Source organism: Lepidochelys kempii, chromosome 7, assembly GCF_965140265.1.
Source record: "Lepidochelys kempii isolate rLepKem1 chromosome 7, rLepKem1.hap2, whole genome shotgun sequence".
Taxonomy (NCBI): Eukaryota; Metazoa; Chordata; order Testudines; family Cheloniidae; genus Lepidochelys; species Lepidochelys kempii.
In genome coordinates this window covers 50,717,679-50,736,048 of record NC_133262.1, presented here as the reverse complement: position 1 = coordinate 50,736,048, position 18,370 = coordinate 50,717,679, and the positions used below count along the sequence as shown (strand labels likewise).

General features: G+C 51.4%; 1 protein-coding gene across 1 annotated transcript in view; it reads left to right on the top strand.

The window, feature by feature from the left end:
• MST1 (macrophage stimulating 1) overlaps window positions 1-18,370 on the top strand; it is a 63,021-nt gene that overhangs the window by 585 nt on the left and 44,066 nt on the right. The window contains exon 2 of the mRNA XM_073354751.1: window positions 5,023-5,170. Coding sequence (XP_073210852.1) covers window positions 5,023-5,170 — 148 coding nt within the window. The remainder of the gene's footprint in view (window positions 1-5,022; window positions 5,171-18,370) is intronic.

Below are 18,370 nucleotides of genomic sequence, written 5' to 3'. Positions count from 1 at the left end.
TGCAGGGGTATGGAATCAGGGCCCCCTGGCACTGAGGAGCTCCCATTGGCACCCCAAGCTTGGACCTGGCCTGGCACTTAACAGGCTAGTCAGACTATGGCTGGGAATTTTAGAGGATACAAAATACAGCTTGAAATAGCCCCCTTCCTGCAGCCATAGATGTGCCCCAGCTGCACTGCCGGCCCCACTGCTGGCCACTCTGCCAGCCTGCTGGCCCCTCTGCCCAGGGCTGGCCCACAACATTTTGGCACCTGAGGCAGCCCCCTTGCTTGGGCCAAAACTTTGAAAGGTCTCAGTTCTGCCTTAGAATCATAGAATCATAGAATCATAGAATATCAGGGTTGGAAGGGACCCCAGAAGGTCATCTAGTCCAACCCCCTGCTCAAAGCAGGACCAATTCCCAGTTAAATCATCCCAGCCAGGGCTTTGTCAAGCCTGACCTTAAAAACCTCTAAGGAAGGAGATTCTACCACCTCCCTAGGTAACGCATTCCAGTGTTTCACCACCCTCTTAGTGAAAAAGTTTTTCCTAATATCCAATCTAAACCTCCCCCACTGCAACTTGAGACCATTACTCCTCGTTCTGTCATCTGCTACCATTGAGAACAGTCTAGAGCCATCCTCTTTGGAACCCCCTTTCAGGTAGTTGAAAGCAGCTATCAAATCCCCCCTCATTCTTCTCTTCTGCAGGCTAAACAATCCCAGCTCCCTCAGCCTCTCCTCATAACTCATGTGTTCCAGTCCCCTAATCATTTTTGTTGCCCTTCGCTGGACTCTCTCCAATTTATCCACATCCTTCTTGAAGTGTGGGGCCCAAAACTGCACACAGTACTCCAGATGAGGCCTCACCAATGTCGAATAGAGGGGAACGATCACGTCCCTCGATCTGCTCGCTATGCCCCTACTTATACAGCCTTCTTCCTGTTCTACTCCTATCATGGTACTGCTCTGCTTTACCTACCCCAGTAAAGGAGAACTAACAACTTAAAATGCCTTGTTCAAAAATTTTAAGTAACACTTAACTTTAAACGCCTGAACAGCAAATGTAACTTTTCTTGTCTGTATAGTAAACACTGGCATTTTTATCTGTTTGAATAATCAAAGTGGTGCTTTCTGTGCCTTCTTGGTTGCAAAGATTTGAACTGCTTCCTGAAGGTCCACAGTCTGGGCCAGCTTATGCTCTATTGAGATGGTTGCAAGGCTGACCAGCCTCTCCTGTGTCATTGTGGAGCATATTTATTAACTTCAGCTTGGAGAAGCCACTGGCAACTGTTACAGGAAGTGTTAGAAGTATGTGCAGAGCAACAAAAGCATTTGGAAAGAGGGTGGTCATCTTATTTGTGCTCTGTGACAGGGTCGGGCCAGATGGCTACAGGAGAGTGATAGAAGGCAGATATATTAGCCCTGGGTTGAGTAGGTCCCTTTTCCCTGGGTAAGGTAACAGGGAAGATTCCAGAACAATCAGGAACTTTCTGGAAACAATTAAGACAGACAGGCTGATTAGAACACCTGCAGCCAATCAAGAAGCTGCTAGAATCAATTAAGGCTGGCTAATCAGGGCAGCTGAGTTTAAAAAGGACCTCACTTCAGTTTGTGGCGTGTGTGTGTGTGAGGAGCTGGGAGCAAGAGGCACTAGGAGCTGAGAGTGAGAATGCATACTGTTGGAGGACTGAGGAGTACTAGCATTATCAGACACCAGGAGGAAGGTCCTATGGTAAGGATAAAGAAGCTGTTGGGAGGAGGCCATGGGGAAGTAGCCCAGGGAGTTGTAGCTGTCACACAGCTGTTCCAGGAGGCACTCTAGACAGCTGCATTCCACAGGGCCCGGGGCTGGAACCCAGAGTAGAGGGCGGGCCCGAGCTCCTCCCAAACCTCCCAACTCCTGGTCAGACACAGGAGGGGTTGACCTGGACTGTGAGTTCATGAAAATGGCCAAACTGAAGGCAACCGTGAATCTCCAAGGTGAGCAAATCCGCCAATAAGTGCAAGACCCACCAAGGTAGAGGAGGAACTTTGTCACAGCACATATATTCCAGAACAGCCTTTGTAGTTGATTCTGCTGAAATGTATCTTGAAAGGGTTTTCAGTTCATCACCTAAATCACTTGCATCAATATCATGCATGTCATCATGTGTCAACACTGTCTGTAGTGCCCTGCATTGCTGGTGTAGGTCTTCTTCAGGTATAGTGAGGAGTTTTGGAATATCATACAACATCCCAAATATACTGCTGTGTTCCTTGAGCTGCATGAAATGTTCTTCAACTGACTGTATTACACAATCTAGCACCTGGTTAAAGAATTGAACTTTGAATTGTTGTTTGGGGTCTCTTATGGGATTATCCCATGCCTCGTAATCAAAATGTCTTCTTTGGTGACTCTTGTATTCTTGAATGGGTGGGAAAATAGCTTCAGTGTGAAGTTCCTCTGCCAACTTCTGTGCACTCTTCAGAACATTTTGAAATCCCTCATCTGACCGGTAAGACTGTAGGTATGACTTTGCTTTGTCCAGTTGTTCCATTGCTCCAGATATATCAAGGTCAACACCTTGGAGTCTCTTGCTTACAACATTTATTTCGAACAGTATGTCATGCAACAACACTAAGCCACACAGAAATTTGAAGTTATGTAGGTTTCTGGTGATTCCATTTCCCTCTGCCACTGTTCTCCCACAAACAATTCCTGTCATAGCATTATCCTCCATAATGGCAACTATGGCATCATCTATCTTCCCAATTTGGTGTTTGATAGACTTTATTGCCTTCACTCGACTTTCCCATCATGTGGCACTCAGTGGTTTCAGTGTCAGAGAGGATGTTCCCAGATGTTGCTTCAAAATTTGCCATCGATGAGCTGATGCAGAGAAAAATACATAGATGCTTTGAATTACATTAAAAAATTCAGCAACCTCACTAGAGGCTGATGATGTATCACTGACCACCAAGTTCAATGAATGAGAACTGCATGGGACAAAATAAGCTCGAGGGTTTAACTCTCGGATCCATGTCTGCACTCCTCTGTTCTTTCCTCTCATGTTGGTACCATTATCATAGCCCTGACCTCTCATGTCAGCTATTGCAATTCCTGTATCTTCCAGCTTTTTAAGAAGCACATTTGTCATACCAGCTCCTGTAGTATCATCAATGTCAATAAATTCTAGAAAATACTCTCTGACTGTCACCATTGCAGGGACACTTTCAATAGGTTCTGTTGTTGTTACAAAATGCACCATTAAAGTAATTTGTTCTGTATGGCTGATGTCAGGTGTGCAGTCCAGAATAACAGAGTAATATCTTGCTGACTTCAGATCTGCCACAATCTTCTGTTTGACTTTTGTTGCCAGTAACTGTATGATCTCATTTTGAATTGTTTTTCCAAAAGAGTGGAATTTGCATCTTCTTAGATGCTCCTGGAGTACAGCATCAAACTCAGCCATCAGCTCCACAATTTTAAGGAAGTTTCCATTGTTTGGCATATACAGCTGATCTGAAGTGCCATGCAGTGCTAGGTTTTGGGTAGCAAGCATTCACACAATGGCAATGAGCCTTTTCAGAACATTTTGCCAGTAAAGAGACTCTGATGCAATCTTCTCTTGATGCTGATCATCTATGATGGCCTTTAGTCTCATCTCAAGCTCTTTCCACCTATGGAATGCTCTCTGGTGATTTGCTGCCTTCTCATGGCATGCCAGATTTCTAGCCAGATTTCTTTCCAGTTCTTTGTTCCTGTAGAACCCAGTGTGGCTGAAACATTAGGCTGGAAGAGTTTGCAACAAAAACAGTAGGCAGCATTCTGGGTTTTTGAGTACATAAGCCATGGCCTCTCCACTTTGTCACCATTGGGGATTTCACACCAGTAATGTGTTGGATGGAAACTTCTATTTTCATTGTCTTTGGGGAACATGAAGTTTTTCACTTGCTGTGGCCCATGCAGTACAAGGAAGTCCCTCAGGCTACTGCTCAAGTGGGTCCACAGTCCTGGATCATCTGGATTTAAGGAACTAAACTTGGCAGCAGCTGTTTCTTGCACCTCCACCACACTCTTCTCTGATCTATACTTTTCTTCAGGAATGTGCATGGTTACATCCATTTGAGATGGAGACATGGATGCTGCAGTAGCTGCCAGGTCACCTGCACTCTAACTGGAAGATCAGGCATCTTGTCACCACTCACATCCTCACCAGGGCCGGAAGGCTCACCGTGAACATTTGTGTTTATGTATCTCAGGAGAGCTCCTTCCTGCTTAGGCAGAAAAGCTTCCTTTCCTTTCTTTTTCTAAATGCTGCCCCAGAGGGGCGTTTTCTTCTTTCACTCATGACTGCTGTTCTGTGCCAGCTATAGTGGCTCTCAACACTCAACTGAAGTGGACAAATAAGTAGGCTGGTAGCCGGGCCTGAGTGAGGGAAGATATCAGCATCTTAAGGGCCTAACTGGCTCCTACTACTTCAGTTGACTGCCCGTTCTCATCAACTGAGTTCAGGGAAGCAGCAGGAAAGAGGAAGCTCCCTGAGAAGCTGGTGTTAATCAGTCCAGGGTCCTGGGAGTGCTAGAGAGGTACATAAGAGGCTCCTCCTCTTCTCTCTCCCTGCAGCTCCTGCTGCTTTCTGTTATTCCCTCTCACCTTTTCTCCTGCCTGCCTGTTATGTCTCTTGTGCCCTCCTTCCTCCAGCACAGCACTCCACCATCTCTGTGCATCTAGAGTAGAGAGAATACATATGTACCAGCAGCAGGTACAATTTTCTACACTCTGGGTCCTAGCGGTGCCCCCCCAAAGTCTGGCACCTGAGGAGGCTGCCTCAGTTCGCCTCATGGTAAGGCCAGCCCTGCCTCTGCCTGCCCACCGGCCCCACTGATGGCCCCGCTGTCTGTCCATAGCTCTGCTGCCTGCCCAGGCACCTCTGATTCCCTGGCCCCACTGCTTTGCCAGACCCCTCTTGGTTCCATGCCCAGGACAAGGAGTGAGGCCAAAGCTGGGCACCCCCAGCCATGTGATTGCCAGGAATGTGTCTCTCGCTGTGTCCCCCAGGGCAGCAGCGCTCCCCTCTCAATGACTTCCAGAGGCTCAAAGCCACCCAGCTGCTCTCCCTGAGCCAGCAAGGCCCCGGTCCGGAGCAGGAGGAGCCTGCAGACACCGAGGAGTGTGCCAGGCGCTGCACGGTGCTGCTGGACTGCAGGTGAGTGGGGTGATGGGGGCCCAGCTAGGGGTGCATACAAGTGTGTGTGGCTGCATGTGTGTGAGCTCCCCTGTGTGATGCATGAGCAGGGCAACGCTGCCCGCCTCAGGAGCTGGACCCCCAAGTGCTAGCTCAGGAGAGCAGGCTACCCCACGTTTTGCACAGGCTGTTGATTATTGCCTCCCCTCCTGTGTGTGGGTCACAATCAGTGTCACCCACTCTCCCAGATCTACTGGGGGAGGGGATTCTGTCCCCCCAAGCAGAAGCTGTCCCCCCACTTCTGCCTGTTCCCAACCTCTCAATCAGTCCTTCCCCCCCAAATCCCATCTGCTCCTCCTAGGGTTCCTCACCCTCACTCTCCCAGGCCAGGGGCTGCAGAGGGACTCTTCTCCCCCTTCCCAGGTCGGGGTGGGGAATCCAGGGGCTGCTCACACCCCACACCTGCCCAGGCAGGAGAAGGATGGCAGAGTCACTGTCAGTGTTCCCTCTAATTTTTCCCACACATGTGTGGAATGAATTTTGTTATGTGCACCAATAGAGGGAACATAGGTCACTGTCCCATCCCCATTTCCCATGGGGGGCCGTGAGCTGTTTGCAACTCTCCCCACCTCTGAGAATGGCTGTGTGTTGCTGGGGTGTGGGAGAAGAACTCTGCCTGTAGCCACTCTGATTGGCTGTTTGGTGCCAGGAGGCTAGTTTTTTGTCTGTGTTTTGCTGTACTATGCCTAGCTGTGCTGCCACTTGCTTGTGCAAAGCAGCTACAGTCTCTACTAGCGTTTGTACCCATTCATCTGTTACCATCTTCCCAGGCACTAGGCAGTTCCACTCCCAACCACCAACTTTCAGGCATGTGCCTTTGCCTTCCAGTCATAACTTCAAAGGGAGTGTACCCATAGAATCATAGAATCATAGAATATCAGGGTTGGAAGGGACCCCAGAAGGTCATCTAGTCCAACCCCCTGCTCAAAGCAGGACCAATTCCCAGTTAAATCATCCCAGCCAGGGCTTTGTCAAGCCTGACCTTAAAAACCTCTAAGGAAGGAGATTCTACCACCTCCCTAGGTAACGCATTCCAGTGTTTCACCACCCTCTTAGTGAAAAAGTTTTTCCTAATATCCAATCTAAACCTCCCCCATGTATCACCTTAGAGCCTATTAGAGCCATTAAGATGATTGGTAGCCAGGGCCGGCGCAAGGCTATTTTGCGCCCTAGGCAAAACTTCCACCTTGCGGCCCACCCCCGCGGACATTGGTTCATTGAGGGGCAAATCTCAACGAGCCTTTATAGACCCCAGGGGCCAGCCTGCCCAGGGGCCAGCTGTGCCCAGGGGCTGCTCCCCAGACCAGGTTCCCCCCCTTCCCACCCCCTGAATTCCCCTGGAGGGTGCACAGCCCCCTCACAAGCCCTCCCCACCCCACCCCGGCAGCGCCCACCCCAAGTCACTGGCTTTGCTGGGCTTGGGCCGCTGCAGCAGCTTGGCACGGAGGAGCCGCCTTCCAGAGGCACCAGAGAGCCAGAGTGTCCCACTTGCGGCAGTGGCAAGCCCCAGCATGGAGGAGCCGGCACAGCGAGGGGGGCAGCAGCCCTGCAACGGCGGCAGTGCCACTAGTGGGGAGCAGCTGTGCCTCCCGCCCCTGCCCAGGCTGCGGCCCGGCACCCTCCCCCCCGGGGGCTCCTGCAGGCCGCAGCGGATGCATGCGGATGCTGGCCCCCATGTCCCCCCCCCCGCCCGGCTTCCCTTGGGTTACCATATTTAAACAATCAAAAAAGAGGATGGGGGAGGGAGAGCCCTGCCCTAGCCCCGCCCCCATCCACTCGCTCCTACTTCCCACCCCCTCACTGCCCCCCTCAGAACCTCCAATCCCCCCTGCTCCTTGTCCCCTGACTGCCCCCCCGGGACCCCTGCCCCTAACTGCCCCCCAGAACCTCACCCCCTACCTAAGCCTCCTTATTTCTTGTCCCCTGACTACCCCCTCCTGAGACTCCCCTGCAGCCTAACTGCCCCCCTAGGACCCTACCCCCTACCTGTCCCCACCCTTATCCACACCCCCACCCCCAGACAGATCCCCGGGACTCCCATTGCCCATCCAACCACTCCCCACCCCCTGACAAGACCCCCAGAACTCCTGACCCATCCAACCCCCCCTGCTCCCTGTCCCCTGACTGCTCCGATCCCTCTCCACACCCCCTCCCCCTGACAAGCCCCCCCCAGAACTCCCGAACCATCCAACCCTCCCCCTGCTCCCTGACTGCCCCCCGGGACTCCCCTTATCATGTCCATGCCGGTCAGATGCTGGCTCCACGTGGAGGCAAATCATGCGCCGGGCTGCCGCATGCATAGCCCCTCCCCCCCCAGAGTGCTGAGGCAGTGGGAGGGGTGGCCGTAGCTCACATGCCTGGGAGCACAGCGAGGGGGGAGCTGGAGGGCGCATGGGGGCCACCGCCCGCATGCATCTGCTGCAGCCTGCAGGAGCCCCGGGGGGTGGGGCACTGGGCCGCAGCCTGGGCAGGAGGGGCTGCTCCCCGCTAGCAGTGCCGCTGCCTCTTCAGGGCTGCTGCCCCCCTGCGCCGCGCCAGCTCCTCCATGGCTGGGGCTCACTGCCCCCTCAAGCCAATGCTCTGGCTCTCCGGTGCCGCCGGAAGGCGGTTCCTCCCTGCCAAGCCAGGGCACCGCTTTTTGGCGCCCCCAACCACTTGGTGCCCTAGGCGACCGCCTACTTCGCCTAGTGGTTGCACTGGCCCTGTTGGTAGCTTTTCATCCTAATCCCTCCTTGAGGTCTTTACTTGTTTTCTCAAAGCTTCCTTTAGAGTGCGATTGGTTTGTTCAACTTGTCCAGAGGACTCAGGGTGTCCAGCTATGTGGAAACATTGCTTAATGCCTAAAGCATAACATCTCCCACAAAATGGGATCCCAAATCTGAATCAATTACTCTGGGAATTCCCATTCTTGAGAAAACCATGTTAAAGAGTTTCTTAGCAGTGACCGAGGCAGTGTTAGTTTTAGTAGGGCTGGCTTCCACCCATTTGGAGAAGGGATCTACTATTACCAGGCAGTATTTATTCCCTCTACTGGTGGTGGGTAAAGGGCCTATGTAATCTATCTGAATCCGGGACCAGGGACCAGGGACCCTTTATTCTTCAGTGCCCCAATGCATTTTTTTTAACCTTGCAATCAACATTAACCATGGCGCACTGCAAACAATTATCACACCACTGATTTATATCCGCTTTCATGCCTGGCCACCACCCTATATCTTTAACCCTATTTAAAGTATCCTGTTTTCCTCTATGCCCTTGCTCATGCACAAACTGAATCAGGTCCCCCTGTGCCAGGCTGGGGACTATCCAGTGTCTTTGACCACCTGCATCCACTGCTCAGCAGACATCTCCAATTTGCTCAATCCTGTATTTTCCTGTGGATCTTTCCCTGTCTTGGCTAAGGACCGGATTTCCATATCCCCACCTTGAAGGGTACTTAAGCCCAAGGTATCTATTCCTTTGCCTAAAGTTTTTCCTCGGGTAGTTACTGCCTCTATTTGTTCTACCTGGTCTGTGTCTCTAGTGTGGTTACTAGTAGCAGCAGCTTTGGCTAAGGCCTCAGCTCTGTTGTTCCAGTGTGCTGCTTCTGTGTGATTTTTCTGATGCCCCTTTCTGTGAGTCTTCTAGGTGTCTCCAGTTCTTTCCTTGTTCAGATTTGACATTTGTCTCCCTTTGTCTGAATGAGAAATGGAGCGCCAATCTGTAGCTACCATTTCTCTATTCAATCAAACGGGGAGCCACAGAGTGATTGCTCTGGCTGTCCAGTCAGAGTCAGTGTAACAGAAGTGTCCTGGGATTCATAAGCTAGGACAGCTCTAACTGCCTCCACCTCAGCTGCTTGGGAAGAATGGGGGCGAGCTGGTCCTTGGAGCATCTCTCCCTCATTTACACGGATGGCTCCATACCCTGTTCAGGGATGACCCATAGGGTAGAAACTTGAGTTATCTGTAAACCAAATTGCAACCCCCTTCTGTTTAGCGTCTGCAAGCCTCATGCCTCCCTTGACTGGCCACTCAAGGTGTTTTACCAGGGGGAGGGGGCAGGTATGCGCCTTTCTTTCTATAATTAGCACACAGTGGGCTGGTGAAATGGCTGGTTGATTTTTAAACTCGACTGCTCAGTTTACTAGGGTGAGGGTCTATTGAGCAATGCGGGGGTTAGAGACCTGGCCGTCCTGTATTTTCCCCAATATGACGTGCTTGAGTGGGGAATATACACAGTCTGAACAATGACCTTTGACCCTCCAATAATAAATTCCCAATGCGTGAGGCTCCAGACCAACGCAAGACACTCTTGTTCACAGGCGGTAAAGCCTGGCTCTGTTTGAGCCAGGAGCCTGGAGTCATACGTAATGACTCTGAGCTTGTCACATTGCCTTTGGCTGAGAGTGGCTCCAATGCTTGTCTCTGAGGAGGCCAAATGAATCACAAAGAGCAGGGCAAAGTCCAGATAAGCCAGGGCAGAAGCACTAGCCAAATCTTGTTTCAAGGTGACCAGGACACTCTGTTGATCTGGTCCCCATTCCCAAATCCTGTTTTTCTTTAATAATTGGTACAGGGGCTTGGCTTTGTCAGAGAACATTTCAATGGCCTCTGCAGAAATTAAAAGTTCCCAAGAGAGCTCGTAGGGAGTGTGTCGGTGGGAGCAGGTTCCTTTCCTATCGTTTCTACCCTTTGTTGATTGGGAGTCGGACCATCCTCCCCAAGACACACATCCAGGTATTTCACTTGTTGCTATACTAACTGAGCCTTTTCTCTATTTACCTTAAATCCGGTTTCCTGCATTGTAGTCAACACTTCCCTGGTGATTTCCCTGTTCATTTCTGAAGTGGGGTTGTGTATTAAAGTGTCATCCACGTATGAAATTACGTGTGAGCGGTGGTCAGGGTGCAAATGGTTCCACATTTTAGTGACATGGGCATGACAAATACTAGGGGAAGAATGGAAACCTTGGGGAGTCCAGTTGAAGGCATGTTGTTGTCCCCTATAGGTAAAAGCAAACTTATACCAGCATGAAGTATGGAGGGGTATAGCCAGGAAAGCATTAGCCAAATTGATCACAGAGAACCATTTTGAGCCAGCTGCCCCTACAGTCACTATGATTTTGTTCTATTTAGCTACTACAGGGGCTGCTGCAGAGGTGGCCGCATTTAATGCACGGAAGTCATTCTGCAAGTGATACTGTCTGCCTTAAGGACTGGCCATACTGGTGAATTGCAGATATTCTGCATAAGCATGAGCACCCCTTATTTCAAGAGACAGTCTATAGTATTTTTAATGCCTTCCTCTGCTGCAGCTGGGTATTTATATTAGCTTTGAGGAGAGGGATCTTTTCCCTCAATGAAAACTTCAGAATCTATTTTTCCACACTCCTCCTTATTGTTAGTCAATACCCTGGGAAATTCTTGTACCCATGGATCACTAACGGAGGTTAGGGTGGCTGTGGTTGCCTTTATAGCCGCACAACAATGCACAGCAGAAATCTCTGTAGGCCCTCCTTCCAATTTCCATAACACTCCATTAGCTAGATCCATAGTTAGCTGAAATGTTTGGAGGAAAGGAACACCTAGGATTCCCTTCTCATTTCCCTCATGAGCCCAGCATTCTACTTGCCCCTGTAGTCTGTCAGTTTGCAAGGGAATATCCTGCCAGACTGGAGCTTCCTGGATGTTTCCCCCATACCCACTGAGCTGAACCTGTTTATCAGTGGGTCTCCCTCCGGAGATCCACCAGAGACTTAGAATGTTTACTGATGCTCCAGTGTCCACTAACAAGTCGGCTAATATCCCTGGCTGTTTTTTCCTGGTTAGGTCTGTCAGCGGGGTGGCAATTTGGCTGTAGTGTGGTACCAATCAGCGGTAATACCCAGCCAAGCCCAGGAAGGATTGGACCTGCTTCTTTGACTCAGGGACAGGCCAGTTTTGGATAGCATTTACTTTAGCCTGTAGGGGGTTGATAGTTCCTTGACCCACCTGGTGTCCAAGGCACATCACCCTGTTTAGGCCTATTTGACATTTTTTGGCCTTAACAGTTAATCCTGCCTCCCTTATGCGCCAGCAGACAGCTTGGAGGTATTCTAGGTGTTCTGCCCATGAATCTGAGAATATAGCCACATCGTCAAGGTAGGCTACTGCAAATTCCCCAAATCCCGCCAGAAGGTTATTCACCAGTCTCTGGAAGGTGGCAGGTGCATTTTGCAGTTCGAAAGGGAGCACATTATAATCATAGAATATCAGGGTTGGAAGGGACCTCAGGAGGTCATCTAGTCCAACCACCTGCTCAAAGCAGGACCAATCCCCAACTAAATAATCCCAGCCAGGGCTTTGTCAAGCCTGACCTTAAAAACTTCTAAGGAAGGAGATTCCACCACCTCCCTAAGTAACGCATTCCAGTGTTTCACCACCCTCCTAGTGAAAAAGTTTTTCCTAATATCCAACCTAAACCTCCCCCACTGCAACCTGAGATCATTACTCCTTGTTCTGTCATCTGCTACCATCCCTAAATTAAATTCATACAGCTCTACATGGGTGATGAAGGCTGACCTTTCCTTGGCTGGGTCATCTAGCGGCACTTGTCAGTACCCCTTAGTTAAGTCTAAGCTGGAGATGAACTGGGCACGTTCCAGTTTCTCTAATAGCTCATTTGTGCATGGCATTGGATAGTTCTCTGGGCGAGTTACAGCATTTAGCTTATGATAGTCCACACAAAAGCAGATTTCCCCATCTGGTTTCAGAACCAGAACCACTGGAGAGGCCCATGCACTCTCAGAGGGGCAGATTACACCCATCTGTAACTTGTCCTTGATCTCCCTTTCTATTGGAGTTTTGGCTTGAGGAGCCATCCAGTAGGGTTGGGCTCTAACTGGGCGAGCATCACCTGTGTCAATGGAGTGGTATGCCTGTTCTGTCCATCCTGGGGTGGCTGAAAACATTGGCACGAAGCTGATGCACAGCTCCTGGATTTGCTGTCACTGCTTATGCCCTAGGGTGATGGAAAGACTCACCTCTTCTAGGCCACCATTGCTTTTTCCTTGATAGTAGACTTCTTCAGGCCACTCAGTGTTATCTCTCTCCTGGGCTGTAAACTGGAGAACCTTGATTTCTCAGGAATAAAAGGGCTTTAGAGAATTAACATGGTATACTTTAGGTTTTAGGATAGGGTCTGGGAACACTATGAGGTAATTAACAGCTCCCAGGCACTCTTGGACCATAAATCGCCCCTCCCATGACACTTCTATCTTATTGGCCTGGAACACTTTTAGGACCATGACTTGGTCATCTACTTTGAAGGAATGCTCTCTGGCATGTTTATCATACCAGGCCTTTTGCTTTTGTTGAGCATCCTGTAGGTTTTCTCAAGCAAGGGCTAGAGTGTCCTTGAGGGTGTTTTGCAGTTTGGTTACAAAGTCCAAAATGTTAGTTCCTGGAGATGTAACTCCCTCCCATTGCTGCTTCACCAACTTTAATGGCCCCTTAACTTCATGGCCATAAAAGAGTTCAAAGGGAGAAAACCCCTAACTGGGATGTGATATTGCCCTGTAGGCAAAGAGCGACTGCTGCAACACTAGCTCCCAATCATGGGAGTGCTCATTCACAAATTTATGTATCATGGTTCCCAAAGTTCCATTAACCTTCTCCACTAGCCCATTCGTTAGATGGTGGTAAGGGGTGGCAACCAAGTGGTTCACCCCATGAGCTTCCCAAAGACGTTTCATGGTCCCTGCCAGGAAGTCAGTTCCCAAATCCATAAGGTTGTCGGAGGGCCAAAAATGTCTGCCAATGCCTGGCTCACGCTTTTAGCCCTGGTGTTGCGTAGAGCTACTGCTTCCGGCCATCAAGTGGCAAAATCCATGAAGGTCAGTATGTAAAGCTTCCCTCTGGGTGTCTTTTTAGGGAAAGGACGCAGAATATCCACAGCTACACGCTGAAATGGAACCTCAATGATGGGAAGTGGCTGGAGAAGGGTCTTGACCTGGTCTTGGGGTTTTCCCACCCTTCTGGCACACCTCACAAGACTGGATATAGGTAGAAACATCCTTGCCCATTCCCTCCAGTGGAATGACTTCCCCAAACTGTCTTTGCTCCTGTTCACCCCAGCATGGCCACTAGAGTGATCGTGGGCTAAGCTCAAGAGCTTTTCCCTATACTTAGTTGGAACTACCAACTGTCTCTGAGGATGCCAGTCCTCCTTGTGCCCATCAGAAAGGGTTTCCTTGTATAAGAGTCCTCCTTTTACAGCAAACCTGGGCCCATTGGAAGATCTGAGAGGCGGTGGGTCGTGCTGCCATCCAACCTCCCTTGAGGCTTCCATCCGCTTCCTGCTCTACCTGGAACTACTCCCTTAATGCTGGAGAATTAGTTCCTCGCTGGGTTGTGGACTTGGGCTTGGTCCCACTGGAAGCAATGCAGGTGATAGGGTTGTCTCCATCGATTGTGAACCGCTTTCCACTGGTGCACTAGGTTGTATTTCAGGCTTCAGCGCCCTTTGGTACTGGCTCCCCTGACTCTGGTAGGGTTGCAAGCACAGGCTCTGGTGCTGACTGCTCCCCCAGTTCCAATTCTTGAGCTGGTTCTGGCTGGGTCCCAGGAACTGGATCTACAACTGCTGCCATAGACTTTGGTCTGGAGTCTGGTTTCACCACCTCTGGCTGGGTCCTGTAGGAGACTCAAGAATGGAGTTAGGTGTGGAGGCCTGTTTAGCCTGGCTGCTGGTGACCATCCCCACCTTTTTTGTTAGTCTTACATGGTTGGCTAAGTCTTCTCCCAGCAGCACAGGAATGGGATAATCATCATAGACTGCAAAAGTCCATATCCCTGACCAGCCCTTGTACTGGACAGGCAACTTGGCTGTAGACAAGTAAAAAGAGTTGGCCTTAAAGGGTTGCACTGTCACTGGCCTCTGGGTCGATGAATTTGGGGTCCATCAGGGATTGGTGAATAGCTGACACCAGTGCTCCAGAGTCTCTCCACACAGTAATCTTCCTCCCGCCCACACTCACAGTTTCCCTTCACTATGGGGGTATTTGCGAGGCATCTGGGCCTGAGGGCTTTCGGTAGGACCCTGGGGTGATGAGTTGCAGTCGGCTGGTGCTCTTGGGGCAGTTGGCCTTCATATGCCGCAGCTCATTAAATTTGAAGCATCACCCAGCTGACTGTGGGCTTCGGCGAGGTGGGTGGTTGGAGAGTAGCATGGTGAGATGAGAGGGCACCTGGGGTTTCCCTAGTTGTGTGGAGGGCTCCTCCTTGTGAGGTGGGGCCTTGGGCTGATCCCAATGGTGGAGTGTCGTCATGGGTTGCCCCTTCTGATATCCATACCAACTGCTACTAGCTTTCTTATTCTCCACCACCTCCACCCATTTTGCTCCAATCTTCCCCACTTCGATTCATTTATCACAGCATCTGAGTAGACCAGGTCAATCAGCACTCCCAAGCTGATCCCTTATATGCCCCTGGACTCAGCAGGCTAGGTTGTACAGCACTTCCAAGCTGCCACCCTCCTATGCCACAGGTTCAGCATGTCCCTATCCGCACTTTCACGTGACAATTGTTCTGGTAGTAACCCCCTTGATGAGCAAACCCCACAGGATTTTTGGGTGCTACAGGGATCTTTAGCTTAGGTAGGAGGAGCGTTGCTGCAGAGCAAATGGGGAAGCCAAAAACACAGAAAAGAGAGAGATGGAGGGAGGGAAGCAACCATCTTAACCATAAAAATTATTTATGGCCAGGTAATAACCATACACGGAGAGCCAAACAATCAAAACAGGTTCAATATTAAATCTATCTTAAATTTGGTTACAAAAGTCAGGTTTAGAAAACTATACCTGATCACACAAGTCAGGGTTAGAAAGCTATTCCTAGAGTAGGACAAAAAACAGAGAGAGAGAGATGGGTTATCCATGCAGCTTGAACCGGTCGGGGTTCCCAGGTAGTGGTGGTAGCTGAGGGTCCGGAGTGCTGGAGACAGGCAGAGCCCCCAGCACGATCAGTCAGGAGAAGATGAAGTCCCAATGTAACTGATGCAGATTTTGGATCCAGGCAGGTCCTGAGCATGGGTAGGGGTTTTTTGTAGGGAAACAACAATGGTTAAAGGGAGAACACTAGATTTGTTTATGGGTAAACTAATGGCTCAAGGGAATATACCAAAGTTGTTTTGTTCAGGCTAGACAATAGGAACTGATCATTCCTGCCAAGGGCGATGTTCCTTTGAGGGAGCTCACCATGCAATTAGGCAGCTTCAGTGTTTTGTATACTGTAAAGGGGCTATGCTGGGGCTCAACCCTCTCTGGGGCGGCAGGGAGCCACACCAGCTCACTACACACAGTTGACTTTGGGGGAATTTGTCTGGCCACCAGAGTCTCCCACGGCAGCCCTTGTGGTAACTGGAATGAGCACTGCAGGCCCGGGCCCTGAGTCAGGGTGGGGCACCAGATAGTCAGTAGTTCAGGCCCTCGGGCAGGGGCTGAGCAAATAGCCCAATGTTAGCAGGCCAGGCCATGGGTCAGGGCAGGCACCAAATAGTCAGTAGCTCAGGCCCTCGGGCAGGGACTGAGCAACACAGCATGTGTGAATTAGCCCAGGCCTCCAAGGATCTGGAAGAGGGAGAGACTACCACCCACGAGTTGGGTGGCAGGGGGGACACAGGCACACCCACTCCGCTGCGTCCCAGCCCGGGGCCCTAGCAGTGGCAAACGACCCGCTGCTGGGTCAGTGGGGATCCTGACCGCAACACACTGACTTGGGTTCTGGCAGAGATACAGCCAGACTAGGGTCAGCTGTCCCTGGGCTACTTCCTAATTCCCCCACTTCTGGTACCTGGATCACGGCAGAGTTCTCCAGGGGGGTCCAGCACCATGGGTTCCTCAGGGCAGTGGACAAGCAGCCGGCCTGGTAACTCCCCTGGATAGCTGGCGCAGGGCAGGTCCGGCAACTCCCCTGGATAGCTGGCGTAGGGCAGGTCCAGCCAGTCTTGGTGTGGACCTGGGGCCATGGGGTTTTTTCCAGTCACGGGTTAGGCTGGCTATGTCTGGCCTCCCTGGCCACTGGTCCTCTAGTGAGCTCTGAGGGCCCGCCTTTATACTTCCAGGTTGCCGCCTGTCCCTCTGAGGGGCAGGCTCAGAGCTTCCTGGCTCCACCCACTCCGGTGTCTGGAGGGGCTCGACCCTCTTTGGGGCGGCGGGGAGCCACACCGCCTCGCTACAGATACCAATAAAGGATTTATTACTAGACTAGGTCTGATAACTACTGAGCTGGGTGTGTGCAGGCGAGGGTTCATTAACATCTGAAGCAGAGATCCCGCATCATGCAGTGCTTCCCTGCCTTTCTGGTCCCAGAGTTCCATGTGGTTCTTGCCTTGGAATCTCTGTTCTCCATTCTGTATGCTAATGGATATGCGTGTCCCATCTCTGATGCAAATGAGGCTAGGGGAGTTTCCTTAATCCTGTAACCCTTGTCTGGAGGGGTTTAGGTGTGTCTCCCACTGTCTTTTCATTGCTTTTTATAAATCTTTCTTCTGATCGGTTTTGGTTCAAGCAGAGGCTGGGGTGGGGTCCTTCCTGAATCAGACAGGCTGGATACTGCACCTTGGTTTCCCAGGAACACAGAGCTGACAGGTAGCATGGGGCAGACAGCTAATGGCAGGAGCCAAATTCTCTAGTGGGCTGGAGCTGTTACCATCATGGCAGAGGGCTCTGGCCCGATCAATGGTGTTGCTGCGAGAGAGGGTGTCATAGAACTACAAGTCCAGTGCTCTCCCATACTCTCAGTAGCGGTCCCTGGGAGGAACCCCTTTAGAGTGTTAACCCTCCTTAGGGTCACACTCTTGCTGGGGTAAGCCCTTTGACTCCACTGCCTCCTGGAACTGCACCTCTGAGACCTCAGCATGCCTGCCTCACTCTGCGAACTTCCTCAGTGAGTCCACTCGAACTGGACCCTGGGGGCAGGGGGGGCCGTTTGCACACCCAGAGGGAGCAATGAAACCCTGACCTCTTTAGAGTGGAGTGACTCTCAGCCAGCACTGTAAAACAAGGGTTTATTGGTTGTCTAGAAACACAGTGTAGAAATTCTTGGGTAGCTGCAGAATAGAAAATTACAGCACAGTCCATCTAGGTCTGTCCCAATCTCTTTGGTCCCAGTCCAGAAGCATTTTTCCTTCCAGTCAACCATGCTATATTACCTCCCCAAAGGCCCCTCCTCCGTCCTTTGTTATCTTTCCTGGACAAAACACCTGGTGTCTCTCTTCAGCCCTTTGTTTTCCCACTGGGCAAAGCCAGCTGGCTCCCAAGTTGGGGTGGGCCTTCCAGAGGCAAATTAAAGTTTTGTGGAGCCCTGGGCCAGAGAAAGTGGGGGGCCCCTCCCAAATTCCCTCTAAACTGGGTGGCTGTGCAACAGCCTATTAAGTGCTGTGCAGGTGCGCAGGGCTGCGGTGGGGAGAGTCGCCTATCCCACGGCTCCAACCCAGCCCAGCCCAGCCCCAGACCTGCTGAGGCAGGCGGAGAGACACCCCTCCTCTGACCCCAATCCAGCCCGGCTGGACCTGCTGTGGCTGGGGGAAAGGCTCCTATCCCACAGCCACAGCCCCAAAGCTGCCACAGCGGGGAGAGGCACCTCTCCTCCCAGCCCAAGTGCTGCTGCGGGGAGAGAGAGCTGGGGGGAGTCCTCTCTCCCCGTTGTAGCCCCAGGGCAGCCGGCACCCCAAACCCATCATCCCCAGCCAGAGCCCTCACACCTTGCACCCCAACCCTCTGCCCCAGCCCTGAGCCACCTCCCACACTCCAAACCCCTCGGCCCCAACCCCACCACATGAATTTTGTTATGTGTGCCATTATGGAAGTGATGTGTCTTACATCACCTCCATATTGGTAAACATAATAAAATTCTTTCCGCACATGTGTCAGAAATAGTAGAGGGAACACTGGACCCATCCCCACCCTTTCCGCCTGCAGTCCCGCCTCCGTTCTGCCCCTTCCCCCCATGGCCACACCCTGTTCAACCCACAGTCTGCCCCATTCCAGCCCCCACTGCATCCCCAGGAACTGGGGGGTGGAGCCGGAGTGCATGAGGAGCCGGGAGCCAGAGGCGGGGCAGGGGAGGAGCTGGGGTGGGAGAGGAGTTGAGGGCTAGAGCTGGGGTGGGGGAGGACTCTGTCACCTTACTCGGAACTCCTC